This window comes from Tachyglossus aculeatus, chromosome 26, assembly GCF_015852505.1.
Source record: "Tachyglossus aculeatus isolate mTacAcu1 chromosome 26, mTacAcu1.pri, whole genome shotgun sequence".
NCBI classification, from domain to species: Eukaryota; Metazoa; Chordata; class Mammalia; order Monotremata; family Tachyglossidae; genus Tachyglossus; species Tachyglossus aculeatus.
Genome location: NC_052091.1, coordinates 515,210 through 538,854, shown reverse-complemented (window position 1 = coordinate 538,854; position 23,645 = coordinate 515,210). Strand labels below are relative to the sequence as shown.

Below are 23,645 nucleotides of genomic sequence, written 5' to 3'. Positions count from 1 at the left end.
CGTCTTACACAGTCAGGCACTCATAGAATAAGTCCGTCCCTGAAACTATTTCACCCCGTCAGGCACTTGTTCTATAAGTCCGTCACTGGTATTATTTCACCCGTCAGGCACTCAATGACAAGTCAAACCAGAGTTAAACCAAACCACCACGGTATATAGTGGAAAACTGTATTCAATTCTGAGTCTAATTGAAGGGGTAAATAATAATAATACTAATAATGGCATTTGTTAAGCGCTTACTATGTGCAAAGCACTGTTCTAAGCGCCGGGGAGGATACAAGGTGATCAGGTTGCCCCACGTGGGGCTCACAGTCTTAATCCCCATTTTCCAGATAAGGTAACTGAGGCACAGAGAAATTAAGTGACTTGCCCAAAGTCACAAAGGCCCCTTCTATCAGGGCCCCGACTGCTCCAAGCGCTGCTCGTGCGCGCCGGGGGGGTCTCTGGTTTGCGAGCCGTGGGCGTGCGAGGCCAACGAGAAGTGCCAGCTTCAACAGGGCGCCTGGACCTGCCACGCGCCGGACCACAGCGGGCGCTGCATGGTCACCTTTGCCTCGCGCATCGTGTCCTTCGACGGCCTATCCTTCTCGGCGTGGGGGGCGTGTGGCTACACTCTGGCCCGCACCTGCTCCCCCGGCCCCGAGCCTTTTTCCATCGTCTTGCTGAAGGGGAAGACGGGGGACCCCGGAGCTCTGGTGATCACGGTAGCTGGAGTCTCGCTCACCCTCCGCCACAAGACCCCCTGGCTGGTGGAGGTGAGGAAAAGCTCTCCCCAGGCCTCCTGGTCCGGGTTCCACCCAGGCACCCTCTTCCCCAGTCCTCCCATGTCCTCTCTCCCTACCGACCTCCCGGGTTCCCTTTCCCTACCCACCCCCTATTTCCCCACCCTCCCAGGTTCCCTCTCCCCACCAGCCCCCTGGTCCTCACTGGCGTCCCCCCCTTCCCCCTTCCCTGGTCCCCGACCCCCCACTCCTCCCCCGTTCTCCCCTCTTGCCTGGCCCCGCCTCCTGATCCGAGTCCCGCTCGCCCGCAGGTGGACGGCGAGATGGTTCCGCTGCCGCTGGAACTGGCGGAGGCCCGAGTGCTGGTCAGCCAGGTGGGCGGAACGGCGACGCTAAAATGGAAGGGCGTCGGGGAGCTGACCGACGCTGACGGCTTCATCCTGCTGCGGCTGTCGGGCGCCTATCGCGGCCGGGTCTGCGGCCTCTGCGGCAACTTCAACGAGGACCCGGGGGACGATCTGCTGCTGCCCGGCGGCCAGCAGGCCAAGGACCCGAAGCCCTTCACGGAGGCGTGGGCGCGGCCCGAGGCCGGGTACCAGAGCTACTGTGGCGCGCGTTGCCGGCCCTGCCCGCCCAGGCCCGCCGGAACCGGCGCGGCGTTTGACGGGCCCCGGGCCTGCGGGCTCCTGGAGCGACCGGACGGGCCCTTCGCGGCCTGCCACCACCACGTGGCCCCGGCCCAGTTCGTGCAGCGCTGCGCGGAGGAGCTGTGCGCCACGGCCGGCCACCCCAGCTCGCTCTGCAGAGGCCTCCACGCCTACGCCGTCGCCTGCCGGGGGGAGGGAGCCCCGCTCGGGCCTTGGAGGAACAGCAGCCTCTGCCGTGAGCGCTCCCCCGCTTGGGAGGGAGGTGGGCGGGGGGCGCCGGGCCCCCGACTCCCGCCAGAGTCGACCCGGAGGCGTCCCGTGCGCGAGAGAGAGTCGCCTTGGGGAGGGCGGGGGCGGCGCGGCGAGGATCGGAAACGGGAACCTGCGATACCCCAAGCCTGTCTGCCCTCCAGCCTTGCGGACCGGGGTGGGGAGGGCTGGGGTGAGGGAACGGGGGGGCTCAGGCCTGCCCCTTCTCGACCGAAATGCGGATACCGCAAAAGGATCCTGAAGGGGATACACGCACAGCACACCGAGGTGGACACACTGACAAATGGGCACCAAGGACACGCACGGAGGCATAACACAAAATCTTTGAGACAGACACAAACACACACACACACTCACACACTGAAGGACACAACTAAGTCGAGATGGGCAGACACACACGGACTCACCGACGACGGGAAGTCCACCTCCCCGCGCCCGTCCTCCGTGAGCTTGCAGTGGGGCCATTTTTCCTGGGCCGCTCTCCGTTCACTACCGTTCCCTGCCCTCCCCCAGCTCTGAGCTGCTCCCCGGGGACACTGTCCACCTCCTGCTTGCGGCCCCAGCAGACCTTGTGCGCCTCGGGCGTCTTCCCAGCTGGGATCCCGATAGAGTGCTTCGAAGGCTGCGAGTGTCCCGCGGGGACCCTGGCCGAGGCCGGAAACTGCGTGCCCTCCACCGCCTGTGGTTGCATCCACCAGGGCCGCTACCTCCAGGTACCTCCGGGACCACGACCCCTCAGGGCCTGTCCCCAGTCCCCCGGTGGCCAGGCCCTCCCCTCTCCCCTAAGGACTGACACTCCCCCGCCCCCCGACCCCAGGCCCTTCCTCACCGGAAGAGGTCTTGCGTATTCGTGTTAGGAGAGGTTGTTAAATTGACGGAGACTAGGAAGAAGGAGCGTGTACGAGGTGTTTGAACTGTGTAAGAGGTGACGCTTGTGTGCGAGCCGCGTGTATGTTTACTTGTCGGGGTGCCTTGCTTCGGGTTGTTACTGGCACGAAAGGGGCTCCCCGGCACCCCTTCTCCCCCAACCGTTTTCGGAAGAGTAAACCACGGGGGAAGCTTGGAGAGGGAGCCAGGAGGAAAAGGCGCACCAGGAAAGCCTCTTATCGGGGTTGGGGGGCGCCTGGCTCCGGGCTCCTGCTCCCCCCTTCCCTTCTCCTCGATCCTAGCTCATCCCCTCGAAACAAGCAGGAGGGCTCCAGGCCCCTCCCACTGCTCCTCTTCACCCCTGCCACTCAGCTGGTGGGTCTGTTATGACGTCATCGATGGTGACGTTAAGGCCGCTCCAACGTCAGTTAATGCAGCCCTGACAGTGGCCTTGCCCGATGACCATCCCTGCCCCCAACTTCGCTCCTCCAGTGACCCTCCTCGATGACCATCCCACTCCTCAGTGACCATCCCCTCCCTCTTCTAGCTAGGGTTCCCCACCTTCCTGGTGACCATCTCTGTCCCCCAGCTTCTCCAGTGACCCTCTCCACTGTCTATCCTCACTCTCCCAATGATCCTCTCCCCCATGCTTTCCCAGTGATCCTCTCCAAGCTGTCCAGTGACCATCCCTGCCCCACTCCCATGTTCTCCAGTGACCCTCTTTGGTGACCATTCCCTCCTCCTGCACTCCCATCCCCGGCCCGCCCCACCCCGCGATGGTTCCGGCCGCTCAGCGCGCGTGTGTCCGCAGGTCGGGGAAGAGATCATGAACGGTGACTGCACGGAGCACTGTCGCTGTGCCAAGGACTCCGACCTACAGTGTGAGCAGCACCACTGTGAGCCCAGGACGCTGTGCGGTCTGAGGGCCGGAGCCCGCGGCTGCCTGGTCCCCGAGGCCTCGTGCGCCGTGGGGCAGCGGGGGAGGCAGCTGACGACGTTCACCGGCGCCCAAGTGGCTCTGCCCTCTGGTACCTTCCAGCTGGCCGCCCGCTGCCATGGCAACGCCACGGCCTGGTTTCGCGTGGTCAGCGAGGTCAAGCGCTGCGAGAGGGAAGTGATCCCCTCGCTCATCGCCTATGTATTCGTGCCTGAAGGCTTAGTGGTGATGCATCACGGACGGGGCATCTTGGTGAGACCCTCCCCGTCCCCTCCAAATAGGCGTCCCCTTCCCTCTGCCCAACTCCTCCTCGACCCAGGAGTACTTGCCTCTCCTACTCTTCAGGGCCCCCCCCTTCTGCCCTCCTTCTGGGGCCGCATAGTCACAGTAGGAGTAGCAGAAGTGGCAGTAGCAACGAAAACAGTAGTAGCAATAATAGTAGTGGTAGAAGTAATGGTAGTAGTAGTAGTAGTATTGGTGGTGGTAGTAGTAGAAGCAGTAGAAGCCGTAGTGGTAGCAATAATAGCAGAAGATGTCAATTGCACTTATTGAGTGCTTACCATGGGCAGAGCACTGTATTAAGCGCTTGCGAGAGATGGTAGAGACATTCCCTGCCCAGAACGAGTTTAACAGTCTAAAGGGGGAGAGAGACATTCATATATATATATATATATATATACGTAGGGAGCGGGGGAAGGCGATGAGACAGGCAGTATGTGCACACAAACCGTACCCAACGGCTCAAGGCCAAACAGACTCAACAACAGGAGATAAAGAGACCAGGGCAAGAAAAACAAGCTTGCACCTGCAAGGCTCGGAGGCAACCTCAAGGCCATATCCGCAGCCAGCGATGGTTGGCAATGGGTGGCTGGGGGCGAGCCCGAGCAAACCCTTCGTGACTGGACAGAGCTGTTGTTAGGCTAGTGGCTGGAGGGCGGTCAAAGCCTCGATACGCCATCCCCCGAGAAAACCCTGCCCCCGGGCAATGGGGGGTATAAGAGACGAACAAGACAAAGGGGGGGCACGCATGCGCGCGCTCTCTCCCTCTCTCTCTCTCTCTTTCTCTCTCTCTCGCTCTCTCTCTCTTTCAACCATGTAACCGCTGATAGCAAATAAACGGCAACCAAGCTTTGAACCTCTGGCTGACTCTTCCTGGTATGAACGCGCGGGCCGCGTCCGGAGACGTCCGAAGACCCGGAGAGGGTAAGAACCCGAGCGTTGCCCCCGAAACCACGGGGAGCAACATATATATATACATATATATATATATATATATATATAAATTATGAACTGAAGGAGGGGTGAATAGAGGGTGCAAATTCAACTGCTAGGGTGACACAGAAGGGGGTAGAAAAAGTGGAAATGAGGACTTAGTTGGGGAGATGTGCTTTTAAAAAAGGCTTTGAAGGTGGGGAGAGTAATCGTCTGTCAGATATGAAGATGGAGGGCCAGAGGCCAGAGACAGGATGTGGGCAACAGGTCAGTGGCGAGATAGACGAGATCGAAGCACACTGGGTCGGCATTAGAGGAGTCAAGTGTGCGGGGTCAATTGCAGTAGCAAGTCAAGGAGGTAAAGAAGGATGGGACAAGGCGATTGAGTGCTTTAAAGCTGATTAAAGGAGTTTCAGTTTGGTGTGGACGTGGATGGGCAACCACTGGAGGTTCTTGAGGACTGGGGAAACATGGACTGAACGTTTTTGTAGAAAAATGACCTGGGCAGCATAGTCAAGTAAGAACTGGAATGGGGAGAGGCAGGCAGGTCAGCAAGGAGGCCGATGCAGTAATAAAGGCAGGATAGGAGCAGTGCTTGGATTAATGTGGTAGCAGTTTGGATGGAGAGGAAAGAACGGATTTAGCGATGTTCCAAAGGTTGAACCAAAAGATTTGGTGACAGATTGAACATATGGGTTGAATAAGGGAGATGAGTCATTCATTCAATCGTATTTATTGAGCACTTATTGTTTGCAGATTCGAGGATAACCCTAAGGTTAAGGGGCTTGGGAAACAGGGAGGATGGTGGTGCTGTCTCCTATGATGGGAAAGTTAAGGGGAGGTCAGGGTTTGGGTGGGAAGATGGGTTCTGTTTTGAACATGTTAGGGTTGAGGTGTCAGCGGGACATCCAAGTTCAGATGTTCTGAAGGCAGGAGGAAATACGAGACTGCAGAGAAGGAGAGAGATCAGGACTGGAGATGAAGATTTGAGAATCAACCACATACAAGTGGTAGTTGAAGCTATGGGAGTCAGTGAGTACTCCAAGGGAGTGGGTGTAGTGGAGAATAGAAAGGGATCCAGAACCGAGCTTGGAAGGACTTACACAGTTAGAGGGTGGGAGGCAGAGGAAGAACTGGAGATAGAGACTGAAAAGGAGTGACCAGAGAAATAGGAGAACAAGGAGAGGACAGTTCCAGTGAAGGCAAGTTTGGATAATATTTCCAGGAGAATGGGGTGGTGGACAGTATCTAAGGCAGATGAGAATAATAATAATAGTAATAATAATAATGGTATTTGTTAAGTGCTAAGTGTTAAGTGTTAAGTGTTAAGTTATTTAAGTGTTAAGTATTTGTTAAGTGCTTACTATGTGCCAAACACTGTTCTAAGCCCTGGGGTAGATACAAGATAATCAAGTTGTCCCACGTGGGGCTTACAGTTTTAATCCCCATTTTACAGATGAGGTAACTGAGGCACAGAGACATGAAGTGACTTCCCCAAAGTCACACAGCTGATAAGTGGCAGAGCTGGGATTAGAACCCACTATCTCTGACTCCCAAGCCCGTGCTCTTTCCACTAAGCCACGCTGAAAAGACATCTCCCTCAAGTAAAGGGTTGCCTCCTTCAAGTAAATGGTTGCTTGCCCCATTCATTCATTCATTCAATCATATTTATTGAGTGCTTACTATGTGCAGAGCCCTCGGGAGAGTACAATACAACAGTAAACAGATACATTCCCTGCCCACACCGAGTTTACAGTCTAGAGGGGGGGGAGACAGATATTAATATGAATAAATTCTAGATATGTACATAAGTGCTGTGGGCCTGGAAGTCGGGAAGAACAAAGGGAGCCGTTTAGGGTGACGTAGAAGGGAATGGCAGGAGAGGAAAGTGGGGGTTAGTCAAGGAAGGCTTCCTGGAGTAGATGAGCCTTCACTAAGCCAGTATAGACAACTGGCTCAAGGAGTTTGGAGAGCAATGATATCAGGGAGATGGGGTGATAATTAAAGGGAGTCATCGGGTCAAGGGAATTATTTTTTAGGATAGGGGATCCATGAGTAGTAATAGTAGTGGTAATAGTTGAAATACTAACAGTAGCAGTAGCAGTATTAGTGGTGGCTGTGGTAGTAGTAGTAGTAGCAGTACTAGTAGCAGTACTAGTAGTGGAAGTAGCAATGGTATTGGTGGCAGTGGTAGTAGAAGTAGTAATAGTAGTAGTTGCTGAATGCCTCCCAGTGCAATGTAGTGAACGGAGCGCTTGGGCAAGTGTGACAGAATGAAGACGCATCATCTAACCACAGCCAGCCTCGGCCCTATTTAGGATTCGAGAGATCAGAGTAAAGAACTGACTGTCCCTGTGCGTGGGGCAGAAGGCTAGAGCTGGTGAGGCCTAGGTCCTGACCTCTCACAGCCAGGCTGCACCTCCTCTCTCCCCGCCCTCCGTCCCGCCCCAGCCGAGTGGGCGAGGAGGCGCGGATCCCGCTCCGGGCTGCGGGCTGCGGGCTGCGGGGCACGAGCCGGGAACGGGGAGCTTGCAGGAACCGACCCCCGGTCCCGCCCCGCCCCCAGGTCAACGGCCTGGAAGTGACGCCCCCGACCTGGGTGTCCCCGTCTGTGTCCCTGAGCCTCGCCCCCGAAGGGGCCTTCGTGCTGCGCCAGGCCGGGGGCGTCCGCGTGCAGCTCGGGGAGGCGCTGGAGATGGAAGTGTCCGTCCCACTGAGCGCCAGCGGTTCCCTCTGCGGCCTGTGCGGAGAAAACATGGCCGAGACCCCCACGCTGAGCATGTGGTCGGCCAAGGACCTGCAGATTTGGTGAGACTGGAATTCAGGGGCCAAGACCAGCGGAGGGGGGTGGGGGAGCGTCCTCTCCTCTAGCTATCTCCACCCATCCCATTCCCCATCCCCTCCCTCCAAGCCCGCCTTCACACTCCCTTCCATTTTGCCTCCATAGCTCGATTTCTCTCTGGAAGTCCTAAGGTGCAGGGCCTGGCACCGAAGAGTCGCCGCCGCCGCCAGACACGCCACCCCTTCCCTCACGAGGCGATTCCTCCCCCAGCCGTGACCCAACCCGACTGCAACATCCCCTCCCCCAGCGCAATAAACGTGCAAGCCGGTGGATGTCTGGCGCAGTCTTTATTGGAGTTGGGAGCCTCGAATCCCCCTGCCCCGCTTCTCCCCTTGTGCCACTTCCCTTCCCTCTGTCCTTCTGCCACTTCCCTTTTCTGTAGGAACGTGGGCGCCTTCGTGTCCACCTCGCTCCCACTGCAGCTTCCTCTAGGCAGCCCGGCCCACACCCCGCCCCACCTCCAGTCTGGCCGCTGCCCGCATCGCATAGCACATCGCAGAGGGAGCTGGGCGGGAGGGGCTTCATCCTAGATTGCCCCTTTGATCCCCTCCACCCGCCCACCGAAGCCGAGTGCTGCCCCTTCTCTCCCCGCGGCAGGGGGATGGCTGGCCTGGGCCCGCGACGGGCCGAGGGCGCTGGCGGGGTCCCCGGGAACCCATCTCAATACGGGGCACTCGGCGGGCGCTGAGCTTCGGGCCCCAGACCACATCCTGGACAGAACAGGGTGGGGCCGGCGGCCGGGCCTGAGGGTTCCAGGGCGAGGGACGGGGGGAGGAGGCCGGGACCCCTGAGTCTGGGCGAGAGCCAGTCCTGGTAGGGGGGAGGAGCTGCAGGAGGGGAAGGCCGGGGACGGCAGGTCGCCGGACCCCCTGAAATCCTGAAGGATCCCCCTCCCCCTGCTATGGCGTAACGCCTCTGTCAGTTCGTCCGACCTTCCGCTCTTCCTCTTTCGCACACTTCCTGGTCGCCTTGGGACTCCCGACATCACACGGCCCCGCGTCCCCACGGCCCCGGGATGAAGCCCGGATCTCCCCTCTTAGGCCTGCTCCTGGTTCTGCTCGGTAAGGCCCGCGTCCCCCGGCCCCCGCCCCTGCTTCGGCCCCCACCGGATCCGCAGGCGGCATCTAACTTCACCCCACCCCACCCTGCCTGTCCTTCCAGGAAACGTCCAAGCACAGTCTCAGAAAGGTGAGTTAAGGAGCCTCACTCCACCCCAGCCGGACACCCCCGGGGCGAGAGCCTTCTCCCTCACAGCCCTGACCCGTCTCCTCCTCCATCCACCCCCAGACTGCAGCGGGTGTTACCCGGTGAGCCCGGGGATCCTGGCCGGGATCATTCTGGGAGACCTCGCCCTGACGCTGCTCATTGCCCTGGCTGTGTATTACCTGGCCAGAATGGTACCCCTGACCCGGGGGGCTGCCGGAGCAGCCGCAGATGGTGAGAGCCGGGGTCACAGCCGGGGGTCACAGCCTCGGTCATATCCCAGGTCAAAGCCCGGGGTCATAGCCCGGGTCGGGGCGTCGGACCTGGGCGGAGGGAACCGCGATCCTGAGTCCGCGAGAAAGTGGGTGGAGGGGAGAGAGAGGAGGATCGGGGCACGGGAGGTGGGGGGCGGGGGTCCCTGATCAGGGGGATCAGATGCAGGAAGAGTTAGCGGGGCTGGGGCGAGCTAGGCCCGAGGCTAAGGGAATGCAAGGCCGGGGCCCGGATCCCTGGGTCTGGGGAGGCCGGGACCTTAACTAATTGTCTCTCGTCTACGCTCGGCAATGGGCCCCCTCAAACCGCCAGCAGTTTCACGGAAACAGCGGACCACAGAGCCCGAGTCGCACTATCAGGTCAAGTTCCCACGCCGTGCTCCCCGTCCCTGCACCCCGGCCCCCTACACCTCAGTGGCCAGACCTGCAGCCCGGCTACCCCCCACCTCCGAGCCCCAGACCCTCAGCACGGCTACCCCCCTCACCTTCCATCACGCAGCCCAGCCCTGCATTCTGGCCTCCCAGCAGCCGCGCCACCCCGCCGCAGCCCCTCCTTGTGCTGCCTTCCTCCCTCTCAGCGGCCTATTCCGCATCTTGACTTCTCCCCATAGCTTCGCCTCCCCGCCTTAGCCCCGCTTTGCACTGCCTTCGCCCCCCCCCCCCAGCGCCCCATCTTACACCCCAGCTTCCCCCCGCAGCCCCACCTTGCACTGTCCTCCCCCCCTTCTCCCGAGTCCCATTCCTGCACCCCGGCTCCCCAGCCCTATACCCTAGCCTTCCCTGCTCTATGCTCTGGCCCCTCTTCAGCACCCCATGACTACACCCCGGCGTCCCCTCCGCCGTAACCTCTGCCCGCACTCTGAGCTTCCCCCCACCAGTGCCCCATCCCTATGTTGCGTTCCCCCAACCCCGCAGGACCCCATTCCTGCACCCTCGACCTGCACCCTGTCTTCCCCCCGCCTCCCGCTCACAGCCCTTCTCCAACGTTCACCGGTTTTCTTCAGGAGCTGCAGGGCCCGAGAACTGACATCTACAGCGACCTCAACACGCAACGGCGCTACTGACCCCGGCCCCCACGCCCCTCGAGGAGAGGCCGGGATCCGTCAGAAATCCTCACCAACCGCCCGGACCCGCAGATGGACTCCTGCCCGCACGACCTTCGAACCTCCAGTGTCCCACTAGTCGCCACTAGCTCCCGCACCCCAATAAATGAATTAAAACAATGGCATGTCCATGCGAGGCCCGGAGGCTGGATCCGGGAGGCAGGAGGAGCGAGGCAGAGACTCCTGATGGGAGCTGGAAGGCCTGGGTGCGGGGGGGAGCGGGGCGGGGCGGAGCCCAGGAACCCTCAGGGTTGGGGAGGGGAGGCTTTTCTTTGATCCCCGGCTCACGGTCCTCCGCAGGGATTTCCAGCCTGTGGCCCGCTCGCCTCCCATCCCCAGTTCCCTGCCCTTTGGATCCTCCCTCCTCCTTTCTCTCCTCCCGGCGGCGGGCAACCCATTGAATAAATTTCGGAGCCGAAGCCGAGGCCGCAAGGGGTTTTATGACACAGACCCGGAGAGCAGCAGGGTAGAAGATTGTCACTCCAGGGAGGACCGTTTCCGGCGGGCGTCGGCCCTCGGCCCGCTGATTGAGCCCGTCAGCCCCGTCCCGGCATGTTCATATAGACTTTGGTGTCCTCTGCGGGGAGAAGACAGCGGTCAGTGTGGTCCCCGGGGCCGGATCCGGACTCGCACCTTCCGCCCTCCTCCTCACCCTTTTCCTCCCGGGGCCTTTTCCCGCCCTGCCCGTTCCTGTCCCCGAGCACTCCCCGGTCTCCCTGGGCAGGCCTCGGGCCGCTCCTCCCCGCCCTCACCAGGGAGCGCGTCCCCGCTGCTCCCGCCTGCCCTCCGGGTGCAAAAGTAAACGGAGACCACGATGACCAAGGTGACCAGCGCGTCCCCGAGCACGAGGCCGATCATTAGCGGGAGATCGAGAGGAGAACAGAGGCTGCAGAGGCCTAGGGAAGAGACAGATAGAGAGATAGAGAGAGAGGCAGAGGGAATGAGAGGGAGAGCGAGGCCAGGAACGACATGGGACTCGAGGCAAATACCAGCCACCAGGGAGACCAAGGGCTGCGGATATTCGCAGTTATTCAGCCCGTCAGGGTCCCATGCGCAGGCACCGGAAGAAGAATCACACAGGGACACACACAATCGCATGTAGGGGCCCACACTCAGTTGCCCCCATACGGCCGCACGTGCACGCAAGGAGAGAGTCCCATCCACGGCCGCGCATTCGGCTAAACACACACACTCACCCCTCCCCTCCCTCCACATTCACAGCCTCGAGCGGGGGGCGCGGACCTCGGGGTGGGGAGTGTCGTCGCTCCCTGGGGCTCCCCCCTACCTCCCTCTCGCCCCCGGGGACCCCCAGAGCAGTGACTGCGCCCCCCTCCCTCAGGGTGAGTCACCGAGCCCTGACTCACGGGCCGCCCCCGCGCCCGCCGTGAGTCAGAGGGTAAGCTGGGTGGGGAGGGGGCGACCCAGTGGTCCTTACCTCCCGAGGTCTGAGCCGTCGCCGCTGGGGACGAGAGAAGGGGCGGGCCGTGAGGGGGCGGGGCCGCGAGGGGGCCCACCCCCAGCCCTCCAAGCAAAGTCACGGGCCCGGGGGAGGGGGAGAGGCAGACAGGCGGAGATAAAGGACGCCGCGCTCAGGGGCAGGCTAAGGGAGAGACAGGGGAAGGGGCTGGGGCCTTGGGAGCGCGCGCTTTCTGGGTTTCTGGCCTTTCCGTCCGTCGATCTCTCTGGCTCTCTGTTGGTCTCTGTCTCTGTGTCTCCCCTAGTCTCTGTGGGTCTCTGTGTGTGTGTGTGTGTGTGTGTGTGTGTGTGTGTGTGTCTGTTCTGAAAAAGGAAAGGGGCCGCGGGCGGATGTGGGGAGGAGGCCGGAGCAGGGCCCGGTTGACACGGATGTTGCTCAACCCGGAGAATTCAGTCCTCACAGTGCCCCACACCCCACCCTCCCGCCTTCTGCCTCCCCACCTGGGCCTCCGGGCTTCCAGTCCCCGGCCCCGCCGCTCCCCCGCACGCTTGTCCCCGGCTCCGTCCCCACCCACCTCCCCATGCCTGAGCCCCCTTGCCCGCTGGACTCCCGGCGCCCGAAGCCTCCAGAACCCGGTCACCTGCGAGGAGTCCGAGCAGCAGTGCGGGCCCGGTGAAGCTGGTCCCGGCCATGGCGGGCCGGCTGGGGCCGGGGGTCGGGGGCCCGGGAGCCGGGGGGCTGCGGAGGAGAAGAGGGGCCCCAGGGAGGGGGCCGCGGCGGAGGACGGAATCGAGAGTACAGATTTCCTGCCTGGTAAAGCCACCGCCCCGCCCCGCCCCTCCTGGGACCTGGGCGTCCTGCCCCCAGCCCTGGCTCCGGCCTCCGCCCCTCAGCCTTCTCACTGTCCCTCTCATCACTATTTATTAGACGTATGCCCTGAGCAGAGCGCTGTGCTGGGTACCTACTATGGGCAGGGTGTTGTATTGGGGGCCTGCTGTGGGCACAGTGCTGGCCTACCTGCTTACTCTGGGCAGAGTGCTGCACTGGGACCTTACTATGGACAGTCAATCAGCCAATCAATCATATTTATTGAGCATTTACTGTGTGGAGAGCACTGTACTTAGTATTTGGGAGAGTACAGTGCAGAGTATTGTGGGTAGAGTGCTGGCCTAGGTGCCTACTAGAGGCAGAATGCTATACTGAGCTCCTACTGTGGCCCAAGCACTGTACTGAGCACCTCCTGTGGGCAGAGGGCTACGCTGGGCTCCTACTCCGGACAGTCAATCAATCAATCAATCAATTGTATTTACTGAGCTCTTACTGTGCTCAAAGTACTGTACTACAAACTTGGGAGAAGACACTATGGCAGGTTTTTTGTGGTATTTGTTAAGCACTTACTATGTGTCAGGCACTGTACTAAGCATTGTGATAGAGACAAGTTAATCGGGTTGGACACAGCCTCCGCCCCACTCGGGGCCCACAGACTTAATCCCTATTTTACTGATGATGATGATGATGATATTTGTTAAGCGCTTACTATGTGCCAAGGACTCTTCTAAGTGCTGGGGTAGATACAAGGTAATCAGGTTGTCCCACATGGGGCTTACAGTCTTAATCCCCATATTACAGATGAGGTAACTGAGGCACAGATAAGTTAAGTGGCTTGCCCACAGTCATACAGCAGGCAAGTGGCGGAGCTGGGATTAGAACCCACGTTCTCAGACTCTTTCCACTAAGCCATGTTGCTTCTCTGATGAGGGAAGTGATGTGATTTGCCCAAGGTCAAACAATGGACAAGTGGCAGAGCTGGAATTAAAACCCAGGTCCTTCTGAGGCCTAGGCTCAGGCTGTATTCATTAGGCCATGTTGGTAGCTATGTTTCCTGCCAACAACAAGTTCACAGTCTGGATGGGAAGGCAGGCAGATATTAACACAAATAAATGATTGATATGTACATAAATATTTTGAAGCCGGGGAAGGGGTGAATAAAGGGTGCAAATCTAAGGTCAAAGGTAATGCAGAACTGGGCCCCAACTATGGACAGAGTGCTGTACTGAGCAGAGAAGAAGTATGGCCTAGTGGAAAGAGCACAGGCCTGGGAGTCAAAGGACATGGGTTCTAATCCCAGCTCTACCACATGTCTGCTGTATGAACTTGGGCAAGTCACTTCACTTCTCTGTGGGGGATTAAAACTGTGAGCCCCATCTGAGACAAGGATTATATGTCACCTAATTACCTTGTATATATCCCAGTGCTTAGAACAGTTCCTGGCACATAGTAAGTGTTTAGAAAATACCACAATTATTATTATAACCCGCTGTGGACAGAGCTCTATAGTGGGTGCCTACTACGGACAGGGAGTTGTACTGAGTACTGCTCATGGGCAGAATGCTCTACTGGGTGTCTACTGTGGCCAGGGTACTGGGTGGTTGGGAGTATACAACAGAAGTGAAAGATAGAGTCCCTGTGTTCACAAAGCAGGAGTAACGGTGACTGGCCTCCAGCCCCACCCCACTACTCCTCGGAGGCAGTGGTTAGTTGTAGTATTAGTATTATTCAAATAGTGGTATTGGTTGAGCACTTTCTGTGTGCAAAGTACTGTACTAAGTCTTTGGGAGAGTGAGATAAAAGAGTTGGTAATAATAATAATAATTATAGTATTTGTTAAGCGCTTACAATGGGCCAAACCCTGTACTAAGCTCTGGGGTGGAGACAAGCAAATTCATTAATTCATTCAATTGTATTCATTGAGCGCTTACTGTGTGCAGAGCACTGTACTAAGCTCTTGGGAAGTACAAGTTGGCAACATATAGAGATGGTCCCTACCCAACAGCGGGCTCACAGTCTAGAAGGGGGAGACAGACAACAAAACAAAACAAAACATATTAACAAAATAAAATAAATAGAATAGTAAATATGTACAAGTAAAATAGAGTAATAAATCTGTACAAACATATGTACAGGTGCTGTGGGGAGGGGAAGGAGGTTGGGCAGGGGGGGGGGGGAAATAGGATTGGACACTGTCCCTGTCCCACATAAGGCTCACTGTCTCAATCTCCATCTCAATCTCCATTTTACAGATGAGGTAACTGAGGCTCAGAGAAGTGAAGTGACTTGCCCATGGTCACACAGCAGGCGAGTGGTGGAGCTGGGATTAGCACCCATGACTTTCTGACTCCCAGGCCCATGCTCTATCCTTTACGGTAGTCGTGGTCCCTGTCATCAAGGACAGGGAAGTAGCATAATAATAATAATAATAATAATAATAATAATAATGTTGGTATTTGTTAAGCGCTTACTATGTGCAAAGCACTGTTCTAAGCGCTGGGGTAGATACAAGGTAATCAGGTTGTCCCACGTGGGGCTCACAGTCTTCATTCCCATTTTACAGATGAGGGAACTGAGGCACAGAGAAGTTGTGACTTGCCCAAAGTCACACAGCTGACAAGTGGCAGAGCCGGGATGGCCTATTGGCCAATTACTTGCTGTGTGACCTTGGGCAACTCACTTCACTCCTCTTTGCCTCAGTTCCCTCATCTGTAAAATGGGGATTAAATACCTGTTCTCCTTCCTACTTAGACTATTAGCCCCATGCGGGTATGGACTATGTCCGGCCTAATTAAATTGTACCTACCCTAGCTCTTAAGAACACAGTTAGACACATAGTAAGCAGTTAACAAATACCATGAAAAAGGATTTTACAGTATAAAGATGGAGACAGACATTAAAATAAATTACAGATAGGAAAGGGGGCAGAATATAAACGGTGTGAACACAGGTGCCGTCGGATTGGGGGAAGAGTGAGCATGAAAGTATGTAGGGGCTAAAGTATCATTACTATTATTATCATCATCTCTATTATTATTGCTGAGGGCCCTGGGCTAGATCCATTTACAGGGTACAGGCTGGAGTCAGAAAGACCTGGGTTCTAATCCTGGCTTGGGTAAATCGCTTAATTTATCTGTGCCTCAATTACATAATTTGTGAAATGTGAATTAAAACTGCGAGCCCCATGTGGGACAGGGACTCTGTGCAGTGTGGTTACTTTGTATCTACCCCAGTGTTTAGAACAGTGCCTGGCACATAGAAAGGCTTAACAAATATCATTTAAAAGAAATGTAGGATGGCGCTGTCGTTAGATGAATAGGATAGGGGCGGGGCCTCCGGGGGGAATCTAGTGACGGTCGGGGGCGGAGTCGCGGAGAAGCGACTCTTAAAGCACCTGCCGGTTTTGGAGCCCGAGACCGGGGGACTTCGAGTCGCCTCCGCGGGGACCCGGACAGAGAGAGCGACACTGGCGCAGCGCAGAGGCCGGGGGGCCCCGAGGGGGCTACAGCCGGAGGGTCGGAATTCCAGAAGTGAGTGACGGGTCGGGGGGCAGAGGATTTCAGCCCATTAAAGGCGGAACGGCGGTGGGAAGAGGATGGGGGGGTGGGGGAGAGAATGCAAGTGTGTGTTCATTTGTTGTGAGAGGGGAGGACAGTGTTGGGGATGAGGATTAAGTGAATATTGGCGAAGAAGGTTTGGGCGAGGATTTAGGGGGAGGCTGAGGAGATGGAGATGATTTGGGCTGAGGCGGGGGGTGGGATTTTGGGGGTGAGACTGAGGGGGCCGAGGGCCGTGAGGCTGAGGAGGGGGTGAGCTGGGGCCGGGAATCTGGAGGTGAAGCTGAGGAGGGAGGGAGTCCGGGGAAGGGAGTTTGGGGTGAGGCTGAGAAGGGGCTAGGGTTTGGGGTAAGGGTTTTAGGGTGAGGCAAGTACGGGGTGAGGGTTTGGGGGTGAGGGTGTGGGGATGAAGCTGGGGCGGGGGGGGGACGACAAGGGTGAAAGAGGGTGGGGAGAGGGAAAACAGAGAGCTGAGGTCTCGGTCCGCCTCTTGGCCGGTCTTCCGAGTCAGGGTTCCCCCGGGTGGGGCTGCAGGCAGAAAGAGGGGGCTGCCCCAGCTCCCCATCAGGAGACCCCCCGGGCGGGCAGTCCCCGCGGCCAGGGAAACCCCGGCTGAGACCCACGGGCGGGGATTCCGCAGGGCCACGCGCCGCCGCCTGCCCCGCCCCCGGGGAACCGGACACCTGGTGCGGGGCCGCCGGGGGGCGGGGGGGGGGGGGGGAGGGGAGGAAGGCGGGGTCGGAAGATTCCCCCGCGCGCGGCTGACGGCGCGGTGACATCAGCGCGTCCTTTCTTTCCGATTCCCCCCCTCCTCCCTTTTCCCTCCCTCCCCCCGCCCCCCGCCCCCGCCTTAACCCTCTCCCCGCCGGGGTCGGGAAACGGGCCTCTCGGGAGGCGGGGGGCGGAGCGAAGGGCCGGAGTGGGGGAGGCGCCCCGACCTCCCCGGCTCTTCCGTTTCCACGACGGCCGGGAAAGAGGCATCACAGAGGAAACGGGGACGCGCGGGGGGAGAGCGAAGGAGGCGGGCGCGGGGCACGGAATAACTACTTGAGCTCTGGGCCCTCGGGCGGTTCTGACACCCTTTTTCCACGCGGGAGGGAGGGAGGGAGGGAGCCGACTTCCAGGCCCGAGTTAAATAGGGCTCGGAGCGTCCCACCTCGCCCCCAAAGGCCTCCCTCCGTCCCCCCGACCCTCTCCTGAAATCCCGCGCTCTGTGCAGACTGCAGAGCCGAGCGGAGCCCCTGTCCGTCTACCACGGTGAAGAAGCTTTTGGAGCAGCGCCGGCAGCAGATGGGAATCGAATATGAGCCGGCCACGCCGGTAAGGACCCAGACCCCCGGAGCGCGACCCCCACGGCCGCGCGACCGCAGGAAAGGCCGCGCCTTTCCATCGTTCCCGTGGGAGCGGTCGCGGGGGGCATCGGGAGAAGAAGGGACGGGAGGGGGGAAGTCGCCCGGCCTGGCTCTGGGCCTGGATGGATTTTGAAATCAAAATCCCGGGATTTTGTTGAGTGTTTACTGTGTGCGGAGCACTGGATAAAGTACTCGGGAGACTACCGTACAGTAGAGTGGGTAATAGTAATACGATCAGTAGTGGTATTTATTAAGCGCTAACTATGTGTCAAGTACTGTTCCAAACATACGAGGTAGCCATTCATTCAGTCATTCAATCGTATTTATTGAGCGCTTACTGTGTGCACAGCACTGAACTAAGCGCTTGGGAAGTACAAGTTGGCAACACATAGAGACAGTCCCTACCCAACAACGGGCTCACACTGTAGAAGGAGGAGACAACAAAATATGTGGACAGGTGTCAAGTCATCAGAACAAATAATTAAAGCTATATGCACATCATTAACAAAATAGAATAGTAAATATGTACAAGTAAAACAGAGCAATATAGCTGTATAAATATATATACAAGTGCTGTGGGGAGGGGAAGGAGGTAAGGCGGGGGGGATGGGGAGGAGGAGAGGAAAAAGGAGAGGAAAATTCGTATTTCTTGAGTGCTTACGGTGTGCAGAGCCCTGGACTAAGCGCTTGGGAAGTACAAGTTGGCAACACATAGAGACGGTCCCTGCCCAGCAACGGGCTCACACTCTAGAAGGGGGAGACAGACAACAAAACATGTGGACAGGTGTCAAGTCATCAGAACAAATAATTAAAGCTCTATGCACATCACGAACAAAATAAATAGAATAGTAAATATGTACAAGTAAAATAGAGTAATAAATCTGTACAAATATAGATACAAGTGCTGTGGGGAGGGGAAGGAGGAGAGGAAAAAGGGGGCTCAGTCTGGGATCCATCTAAATCTAAACGCCTGGACAATTCCCAACTGGATCAGGAGCTGTTGGACACCTGAGTAGCCTACAGTTATTGTCCTCTCCCTTCCAGTGAGAAGCCGTACAAGTGCCAACTTGTACTTCCCAAGCGCTTAGTACAGTGCTCTGCACAGTAAGTGCTCAATAAATATGATTGAATGAATGAATGAAAGCCATGGCGACCACAGTACCGATGAAGAAACTGAGGCACAGAGGCATTAAGTGACTTGCCCCACGTTACACAGCAGGCTGGTGGCAGAGCTGGGATGAGAAGCAGCGTGGCTCAGTGGAAAGAGCACGGGCTTTGGAGTCAGAGGTCATGGGTTCAAATCCCCGCTCTTCCAATTGTCAGCTGTGTGACTTTGGGCAAGTCACTTCACTTCTCTGGGCCTCAGTTACCTCATCTGTAAAATGGGGATTAAGACAGTGAGCCCCCCCGTGGGACAACCTGATCACTTTGTAACCTCCCCAGCGCTTAGAACAGTGCTTTGCACATAGTAAGTGCTTAATAAATTCCATTATTATTATTATTATTATTATTATTAGAGCCCAGGCCTTCTGATTCCAAGACCCATGCTCTTTCCACTAGGCCACACGGCTTCTCATGGTAGACATGATCGCTGCCCACAAGAAGCCTGAAATCTAGCTGGGGAGGCAGACATTCAAATACAGACAAGGAAAGTGGGAGAGTATAAAGATATGGACAAAGTGCTTTGGGGCCATGGGAGGGGTGAGTGTTAGCAAGGGTGACACAGAAGGAAGGGAGAATAGGGTGGGGAAATGAGAGGCCAGTCGGGGTAGGCTTTCTGGAGGAGATGTGATTTTTGGAGGGCTTTGAAGATGAGAATGGTGAACTGTCAGATATGAAGCAGGAGGGAGTTCCAGGCAACAGGGAGGATGAGAGCAAGGGGTCCATGGTGAGAGACAAGAACTTGAGACCCAGTAAGTATGTGGGTGTTAAAGGGGTGAATTGTCCCAGTGGGAGAGGAGAAAAGTGAGCTAGAAGTGGAGGGCTAATGGAGTGTGCTAAAGCCAAGGGTAAGGAGTTTCTGTTTGCTGTGGAGATTAATGAGCGACCACTGGAAGATTTTGAGGTATGGAGAGATGTGTACAGACTGACGATTAAGAAAAAATGATCCGGGCAGCAGAGCGAAGTGAGGACTGGAGTGGGGAGAGATAGGAGGCAGAGAGGTCAGTGAGGAGACTGATGCAGTATTCAAGGTAGGATAAGATAAGTGCTTGGATCAGCGTAGTAGCAGCTTGGACATAGAGGAAAGGGAGGATTCTGGTGATGCTGTAGAACCTATGGGATTTGGTGACAGACCGAATAAGGTGGAGTGAATGGGAAAGATGAGACGAGGATAATGCCACAGTTGTGGATTTGTGAGGCGAAGAGGATGGTGGTGTTGCAAGGAGGTCGGGGTTGGGTGAGAAGGGGAGGAGTTCTTCTTTGGTTGTGTTAACTTTGAGGTGTCCGCAGCACATCCAAGTAAAGATGTGGCAGGAGAAAATGGGAGACTGAGGAGAAGGAGAGAGGCCAGGACTTGAGAGTGAGATTTGAGAATCATCCTTGTAGAGATGGTAGTTGAAGCTAGGTGAGCTAATGGGTTTTTCAAGGAAGTGAGTGTAGATGGAGAATTGAAGTGGCCCCAGAACTGAACCTTGAGGGACTCCTACATTTAGGGGGTGGGAGACAGAGACAGTCAATCAATCAATCAATCAATCGTATTTATTGAGCACTTACTATGTGCAGAGCACTGTACTAAGCGCTTGGGAAGTACAAATTGGCAACACATAGAGACAGTCCCTACCCAACAGTGGGCTTACAGTCTAAAAGGGGGAGACAGAGAACAGAACCAAACATACCAACAAAATAAAATAGGATAGAAATGTACAAATAAAATAAATAAATAAATAAATAAATAGAGTAATAAATATGTACAACCATATATACATATATACAGGTGCTATGGGGAAGGGAAGGAGGTAAGATGGGGGGATGGAGAGGGGGACGAGGGGGAGAGGAAGGAAGGGGCTCAATCTGGGAAGGCCTCCTGGAGGAGGTGAGCTCTCAGCAGGGCCTTGAAGGGAGGAAGAGAGCTAGCTTGGCGGAGGGGCAGAGGGAGGGCATTCCAGGCCCGGGGGATGACGTGGGCCGGGGGTCGACGGCGGGACAGGCAAGAATGAGGTACAGTGAGGAGATTAGCGGTGGAGGAGCGGAGGTTGCGGGCTGGGCAGTAGAAGGAGAGAAGGGAGGTGAGGTAGGAGGGGGTGAGGTGATGGAGAGCCTTGAAGTCCAGGGTGAGGAGTTTCTGCCTGATGCGCAGATTGATTGGTAGCCACTGGAGATTTTTGAGGAGGGGAGTAATATGCCCAGAGCGTTTCTGGACAAAGATAATCCGGGCAGCAGCATGAAGTATGGATTGAAGTGGAGAGAGACACGAGGATGGGAGATCAGAGAGAAGGCTGGTGCAGTAGTCCAGACGGGATAGGATGAGAGCTTGAGGTGCTCTCTCCTTCCAGTCTCCTTCCAGTCCTGGAAGGAGAGACAGGACTAGAACCAGTGTTGGTGTGACTCGGCTGGAGGCTGGAATTTGAGGTGGGGGTGGGCAGACACAGAACATCGGTTGGCTCATTTCTCATTCACCTTCCTCAAAGGGTCCGATGCCGACTTCATCTGGAAACGCCACGGGAACAGGTGAGTGTGGGCAAGACCTGGATCTTTCCTCCACAACCCCACACCCACCCTCCACCCCGCTTTCCCCAGCTCCCCGTCCTTTCCGGCCACGCTGTGCCTCCCCCCTCCCCAGCTCTTCTCTTTCCCCAGGCAACAGGCCATTCTTAGACTCCATGGAGGCCGCCGGGGAGAGTCTAGGGATGGGGCCTGGCCCCCCTCAGCTTCCTTCGTGGGACCCCGATTCCCATGCCACGTACCCAGACTGCCACTACCACTGCTCCAGCTCTGCCCAGGCCTACTTCTCTGGCCCCGGTTCTGGACTCGGTCCTCTACCCGACCGTGGGGGCTACGGGCCCCTCTTGGGCCCCCCTGAGGAGCTGGAGGTGAGAACAGGCGTGGGGGTAGGGTGGGACGTGGCCACTGGAGCGTGCACGAGCGTGCCTTACCAGCCGGGGGCAGGGTGGGAGAGCCGTCGCCTTCACTGTGTCCCACCCCCACAGCTCCCAGCTGACTCTGCTGGCCTCTGCCTGGACCCCACTCCACCCTCCAGTTCCTGGGGAGCCCCTGGGCTGGGCCCCACACAGTTCTTCCAGCCCCCACCGCAGGGGACTGGGCCTGGCTGTCAGAGCCTGGAACAAGCCCGCGCAGAGGTGCGGGGCTTTGGGCTACGGCGACTCCTGCAGCAGGATGAGGAGGGGGACACGTGAGTGGCTGTGGGGACGGAAGGGATTGGGAGGGAGTCCCCCATGGAGGAGTCCAGGGAAGGAAGGGGGTAGGAGGGAGGACCTGCCTGGGGGTGGGCAGTGTTGGAAGGGAGTGGGAAGGGGGATCCGCCTGGGATGGGGGCAGCAGCATCTCACGCCCACCTGGCCCCTCATCCCTCTCAGGCTTCTGCACCTCTTCGCGGCCCAGGGCCTACGCTGGCTAGCGTTTGCGGCGGCCGAAGTTCTGCAGAGCTGTGGCCAGCTGGACATCAGGGAGCACAAGGGCAAGGTAGGGGCTCGGGCAGGGCAGGCCGGGCCGGGTCCGTTTGAGGAAACAGGGGTCTGTCTCCGGCCTCTAACTGCTCTGCCCCCATCAGACCCCGCTGCTTGTGGCTGCAGCCGCCAACCAGCCGCTGGTGGTCCTGGACCTGCTGCTCCTGGGAGCGGAGCCCAATGCCACGGACCAGCGCGGCCGTTCCGTCCTGCACATGGCGGCCGCCTATGGGCTCCCCGCCATCCTCATGGTGAGAAGCAGTGTGATCCGGAGCCTAGAGCTGGGGCCTGGGAATCAGAGGGCCTAGGGTCTCGTACCGGCTCGGCCATTTGTCAGCAGGGTGACCTTGAACAAGTCACTTGACTTCTCTGGGTCTCAGTTTCCTCATCTGTAAAATGGGGATTGAGACTTAGAGCCCCATGAGGGACATGGACCATGTCCAACCTGATTAGCTGCTATTTACCCCGGTGCTTAGTTCAGTGCCAGGCACAGAGTAAGCGCTTGGCAAATGCCATTAGAAAAGAGGGCGGGGCCAGGGGCTGGGAGCAGGGCTGGGCGACCACCCCTTTCATCATGGCCATTCCCCTAGGCCGTCTGCAACTCGGGGGTGCCGGTCAACGTGGAGGCCCGAGACTTTGAGGGTGAGCTGGGGGGACAAGGGCCTCGTGCAGGGGTGGGGGGGGGTATCGCGCAGTGGGGAGAGGGATCTCTTTTGAGGATGACCATTCCCAACCTCCGCCACGCAGGCCTCACCCCGCTGCACACCGCCGTCCTCTCCCTTAATGCCACCCTCTGCCCGCTGGATCCACCAGCGGTGGCCCCGGGCCCCCTGCCCCCGCCGGCCCAGGACAGGCTGACCTGCGTCCAGATATTGCTGCAGATGGGGGCTGACTCAACCAGCCAGGTGTGCGGGGTTTGGGGAGGGGTGGGGCTGGGAGCCTGGAAGTCGGGGCCCGGCCTCAATTCCACGCTCCCGCGTGGTCCCGGCAGGAGATCAAGAGCAACAAGACGGCCCTCCACCTGGCCGTGCAGGGGGGAAACCTGCCGCTGGTGCAGCTGCTCCTGGACCTGCCCGTGCCTGACCCACCCGCCTTCGTCAACATGAAGGTGGGGGCCGGGGCCAGCTGGGGAATGGGCACCTGTCGGTCTGTCCGTCCGTCCATCCGTCCCTCTGTCCGTGTGGGCGTGCGTGTGCGCGCCCCCCACCCCTGCCTCACTCCTTCCTCACCCCTTCTATTCCCCCACCCACCAGGCCCACGGCCACACGGCCCTGCACATGGCAGCCGCCCTGCCGCCCCAGGCCCCGCGGGAGCCCATCGTGCGGCGCCTGTTGGCGGCCGGCGCGGACCCAACGCTGCGGAACCTGGAGAACGAGCAGGCTGCGCATCTCTTGGGGCCCGGGCCCCAGGCCGAGCCGGTGAGGACCCCCGCCCCAACCCCCGAGCCCGGCACCGCGCCCCGTCCCCTCGCCCCCTCCCGTCGCCTCACGGGCCGTGTCCTCTTTCCCAGCTGCGGCAGCTGCTGAAGCGGAGCCGGGGCCCGGCCCCCGTGTCCTCGTAGGACGTCGCCCTCAGACCCGGACTATTTTTTCTAGTCCCACTCGTTGCCTTCGTGGAAGGACACGGCGCTGGAACAGCCGTCCCGCGCCGGCTATTTAATGTGCTAATTTATTCTAATTGAGCGGCCCTCTCCTTCCGCCTCCCCTCCCTCCCCCCCCCCCCCCCCCCCGCCCCTCCAGGCTCCGGTTCCGTTTGCCGCCCAGCCGGCAGCTGGCCGGAGTGGGGGGAGGG

At 58.2% G+C, this 23,645-nt stretch overlaps 4 protein-coding genes across 7 annotated transcripts; 3 read left to right on the top strand and 1 right to left on the bottom strand.

Annotated features, from left to right (window-relative positions):
* Positions 1–1,045: 1,045 nt before the first annotated feature.
* Positions 1,046–8,295, top strand: LOC119945735 (IgGFc-binding protein-like). The gene is made up of 5 exons (XM_038766881.1): positions 1,046–1,604; positions 2,153–2,352; positions 3,318–3,695; positions 7,222–7,463; positions 7,603–8,295. Exons 1-5 carry the CDS (start codon positions 1,046–1,048, stop codon positions 7,625–7,627), a joined length of 1,404 nt encoding a protein of 467 aa, XP_038622809.1. The 3' UTR covers positions 7,628–8,295.
* Positions 8,296–8,383: 88 nt separating this feature from the next.
* On the top strand, positions 8,384–10,195 carry LOC119945751 (transmembrane immune signaling adaptor TYROBP). 2 transcript variants are annotated; one of them, XM_038766906.1, is made up of 5 exons: positions 8,384–8,558; positions 8,659–8,685; positions 8,785–8,934; positions 9,289–9,332; positions 9,977–10,195. In XM_038766906.1, exons 1-5 carry the CDS (start codon positions 8,513–8,515, stop codon positions 10,034–10,036), a joined length of 327 nt encoding a protein of 108 aa, XP_038622834.1. In that variant the 5' UTR covers positions 8,384–8,512; the 3' UTR covers positions 10,037–10,195. The 2 variants fall into 2 exon arrangements, with proteins under 2 accessions (XP_038622834.1, XP_038622833.1); XM_038766905.1 differs by having other exon boundaries at positions 9,286–9,332.
* Positions 10,196–10,495: 300 nt separating this feature from the next.
* Positions 10,496–12,247, bottom strand: HCST (hematopoietic cell signal transducer). 3 transcript variants are annotated; one of them, XM_038766901.1, is made up of 4 exons: positions 12,133–12,246; positions 11,511–11,534; positions 10,828–10,971; positions 10,496–10,652 (listed from the first exon to the last, which is right to left on the bottom strand). In XM_038766901.1, the coding sequence occupies exons 1-4, from the start codon at positions 12,182–12,184 to the stop codon at positions 10,612–10,614; spliced, it is 261 nt and encodes an 86-aa protein (XP_038622829.1). In that variant the 5' UTR covers positions 12,185–12,246; the 3' UTR covers positions 10,496–10,611. The 3 variants fall into 3 exon arrangements, with proteins under 3 accessions (XP_038622829.1, XP_038622830.1, XP_038622828.1); XM_038766902.1 differs by lacking the exon at positions 11,511–11,534 and having other exon boundaries at positions 12,133–12,247; XM_038766900.1 differs by lacking the exons at positions 11,511–11,534; positions 12,133–12,246 and having other exon boundaries at positions 10,828–11,228.
* A 2,836-nt stretch (positions 12,248–15,083) lies between these two features.
* On the top strand, positions 15,084–23,535 carry NFKBID (NFKB inhibitor delta). Its single transcript, XM_038767626.1, has 13 exons — positions 15,084–15,089; positions 15,640–15,850; positions 17,097–17,197; positions 20,859–20,898; positions 21,028–21,260; positions 21,378–21,580; positions 21,765–21,870; positions 21,959–22,105; positions 22,445–22,496; positions 22,602–22,759; positions 22,846–22,962; positions 23,108–23,272; positions 23,365–23,535. Exons 1-13 carry the CDS (start codon positions 15,084–15,086, stop codon positions 23,413–23,415), a joined length of 1,590 nt encoding a protein of 529 aa, XP_038623554.1. The 3' UTR covers positions 23,416–23,535.
* The last annotated feature ends 110 nt before the right edge of the window (positions 23,536–23,645 follow it).